The sequence below is a fragment of the Antrostomus carolinensis genome, unplaced genomic scaffold (assembly GCF_000700745.2).
Source record: "Antrostomus carolinensis isolate BGI_N321 unplaced genomic scaffold, ASM70074v2 scaffold31318, whole genome shotgun sequence".
Classification (NCBI taxonomy): domain Eukaryota; kingdom Metazoa; phylum Chordata; class Aves; order Caprimulgiformes; family Caprimulgidae; genus Antrostomus; species Antrostomus carolinensis.
Genome location: NW_010332841.1, coordinates 3,385 through 6,664, shown reverse-complemented (window position 1 = coordinate 6,664; position 3,280 = coordinate 3,385). Strand labels below are relative to the sequence as shown.

The following is a 3,280-nucleotide window of genomic DNA, read 5'->3' as shown; positions in this document are numbered from 1 at the left end:
GAATTGGTGGGATCACTCTTGCTTTAGAACAGAATTGGTAAAAACTTGAGGCCCTCTAAAGTAGATATTTGCCCTTTCTCAGTGCGTACAAACTATTGCTTCAAGAATCAGTGTTCAGTTTTTCCCTCCAAGTCCTGATTACTGACCTCTGCAACTTTCTGTAAAGCCAACTTGAAACTGGCCATCAGGCAGGGCTGAAATTGGTACCTGCAGTGAATGCCTTAGCTGTACTTGCGGTGGCCTGGCAGAGAATTTACTAGTACATGGGAATGCTCTTAGTGCTCTCAGTCAGTGGACAGAAGGGAAGCCACTGTATTCCTGCCTTCCTTTGAACAGCTTTGAGTAAGAGCATACACACAGGTATGCTCTGGTGGATCTAGTTTGTCATACTATGAAATTACTACCAAACAGTTGAATGTTAATACTCCTGTGCTGCTCAGTGGAGGGATTCAGTTAGGATGAACTCTTTCTAACCTAAAGTCACTCACTCTGGCTACATCTTGCTGTGGGAATAACTTATGTTCTTGGTATGATCAACTGGCTTTTTCCCTGTAGGAGGTTGTTTATCACTTGCAGAACCTGCTCTGGTGGTTGAACTGGTGGTTGTCATGTACAGTTGTTCATCGCTGACCATCAGTTACAGATTATGGCACTCTTCAAAGGACAGCTGAATCCAGAAAACTATTCTGTTTGTAACCTTGATCACTGTAATGTCCTCTGAATCCCCTGAGCATTCCACATCATGGACTGAATTGTTGGTCATAGATTTCTGTCAGACATGATGAGGAATAGTGGCCTCGGTTTCCTCTGTACTGAAGGCATTCCCTTACTTGACACCACAGGCTTCCTTCTGGCACTCCTACATAGGGCCACTGTGCAATACTACGTATTCGGGGTCTTTCAGCTGCTGTCTCTTCTGACTTTGCATATTTGTGATTAAAAATATTAAAGCTTCATGACTACATCCTATATCCATCCTTTTTCCTTCCTCTCTCCCTCTGTATTCCTAAATTAGTATTATTGTTTCAATTCTAGACTCTAATAACAGATGAAGTTCGTCTTCAGGAGTTGAGAGAAAAGCTCAATCAATTAAAAATTATAGCTTGTGTTTGTCTCATAACAAACAATATGGTGGGTGCAGCAACTGTAGATGTGCCTGATTTTGCTGACCAGCTGAAAAGGATCTCTGTTCCTCTTCTTGAAGGCATGAACAAGAAGTAAGGCCTTATTTTTATTACTCTTCATATTTTCTTTTTTAACGAGAAATACAAGGTGCATTTAACAAGAAATACAAGGTGCAGAGGGATTGGACTAGATGATCTTTTGAGGTCCCTTCCAATCCCCAACATTCTGTGATTCTGTGATTTGAAAACTCTTGGGAACAATTCATCTGTCCTACCCAGTGCTTGTTAATAATAGGCAGATACCAAATTTTAATAATCTATATTCCCTTTGCAGTATAAATCTACTGTATGTTAAGCATGTTTTCAAAGTTATATTTTAATGAAATCTTAATCTTGATGTTAGTCTACAGAATTTGAAGTATAGTACTAAAGTTCATTCATATGTTCCTAATACTGGAGAAACTGTGACAAAAAACTCGCCAAATTGTCTTGCCAGTTGCTTCAAACTTGTTATAGGTAGTTTAAGCTATTTGGCTGCCCATTTCTGCTGTCACTTGCCCTGCAAGCCAGTCTGATGTGATCTGAAAGTGTCTCATTAAATAGTTTTCCACTATGCTTTATCTCATTAAATGCTATGCCCGTGGCCCAAGAAAACACCTCAGCATAAGGGCAAAATGAACTCCTGTCACTGATGGACACTTGTGATTCAAATGGAAAAAAAAAAAATTCAATTAGGTCCTTATTTTATCTTCCTCATGAAGACTTGTCCTCTATCTGTAGATGCACTTAAATCTGCAAAAGATAACTTTTCTAAATTCTCTCATTGTATAGAGCAGGTTGAAAATAAAAGGGAAAGGAGACAAGTGAGGTCACCTTACAACCTATGCTACTGAAACTGCAAAAGTTGATGCATTTCTATTTCTTTCTTCCAGAAATTTTGATTTGAAGGAGGCTCTGCATGCTATTGGTGTCCAGGTTTGCAGCAAAGTGAACAGGTCTCTAACTGAAAGAGGTCTTCCCACTCTTAATGTAGAAATGCAGAGTAATTTAATGGGTCAAATCGCACATATTGTTGAGGAGAATAATCCCATCAGTTCCTTGATTGGTTAGTAAGTTAATACATAATTGTCTTACTGTATGTGTCTGTATATAAACTTACTCCTAGCAAGCTTAATCAGCCAATTATTTTTTAAAAGCACTTTATTACCACAGTAAAATACTGCATCAGCTAAGAGTAAGGAAATGTTTAGCTATAGATGATGTTCTTAGTGTGCTGCAAAGCTTGGTTAGTTGCAGCTAGAAATAACTTTAAAAGAGTCTGTACAAACAAGCCTAGACGTGCTAGTATTTTGGAGGAGAATTTTAAAAAGTGAATGCTGTTCTGTCAGTTCTGGGTTTTAACCTAGTGGTTTTTCTTTGAGTCTGCTTAATATTAGGTAATGCAGCTTGTTGCAGCAGCTTTATGCTGTGTCCACCTTGCAGGAGACAAATTTAAGCTTTAGTTATTGTTTCCCACTGCAACATGGGCTTGGGAAAGAGGCATTACCTACATTGTTGGGTTGGTTTTTTATTTATTTTATTTTATTTTGCTGTGCTGGCGTGCAGGGTGCTTACAAAGCAAGGATGGCTTCATCTTTGGTTTGCATTTGTTCTCAGTGTATTTTATATTCCGTTTCAGACAAACGAATCCAGTTCTTCATGAGAAGCTTGCTTGCTCTTCCTGGTTTTCAGAAGCGTATGCCTGCTGTGCCAGGAGGCCTTTCTGTGATTCAGACAGAGATGGAGCTTGTTGGATCTCAGTATGCGAGCATTGTGAACTTTAATAAACAAGTGTACGGACCATTCTATGCAAGCATACTTAGAAAGCTACTTTTTCCTGAGGCAGCAGTGGGGAAAGCAGAAACAGAAGCACCCACCAATTAAAACATAGGACCTATTTCTGTACCCATTTTTTTACCTTCCAGGACAGTGATCTGACTTCCCCACTAAGAACAGCCCACTCCAGTGACTATTCATGAGAGAGATCTTGTAAAATGTATGCAGGTAGCTTCTGAAATTCACTGGAAAGAAATTAATTTCAAGGACGTATATAATTTTAATACACTAAATTTGTTTAATGGATTGTGTCACTTGTAATAGCCAGTGAATTACTAGTT

The 3,280-nt window shown here is 38.9% G+C and overlaps 1 protein-coding gene across 1 annotated transcript in view; it reads left to right on the top strand.

The window, feature by feature from the left end:
• Positions 1-3,084, top strand: part of TCP11L2 (t-complex 11 like 2) — a 9,285-nt gene extending 6,201 nt beyond the window's left edge. The window contains exons 7-9 of the mRNA XM_010173658.2: positions 1,036-1,217; positions 2,057-2,229; positions 2,803-3,084. Of these exons, the coding sequence (XP_010171960.1) occupies positions 1,036-1,217; positions 2,057-2,229; positions 2,803-3,047 (600 nt within the window). The 3' untranslated portion in view covers positions 3,048-3,084. The remainder of the gene's footprint in view (positions 1-1,035; positions 1,218-2,056; positions 2,230-2,802) is intronic.
• The last annotated feature ends 196 nt before the right edge of the window (positions 3,085-3,280 follow it).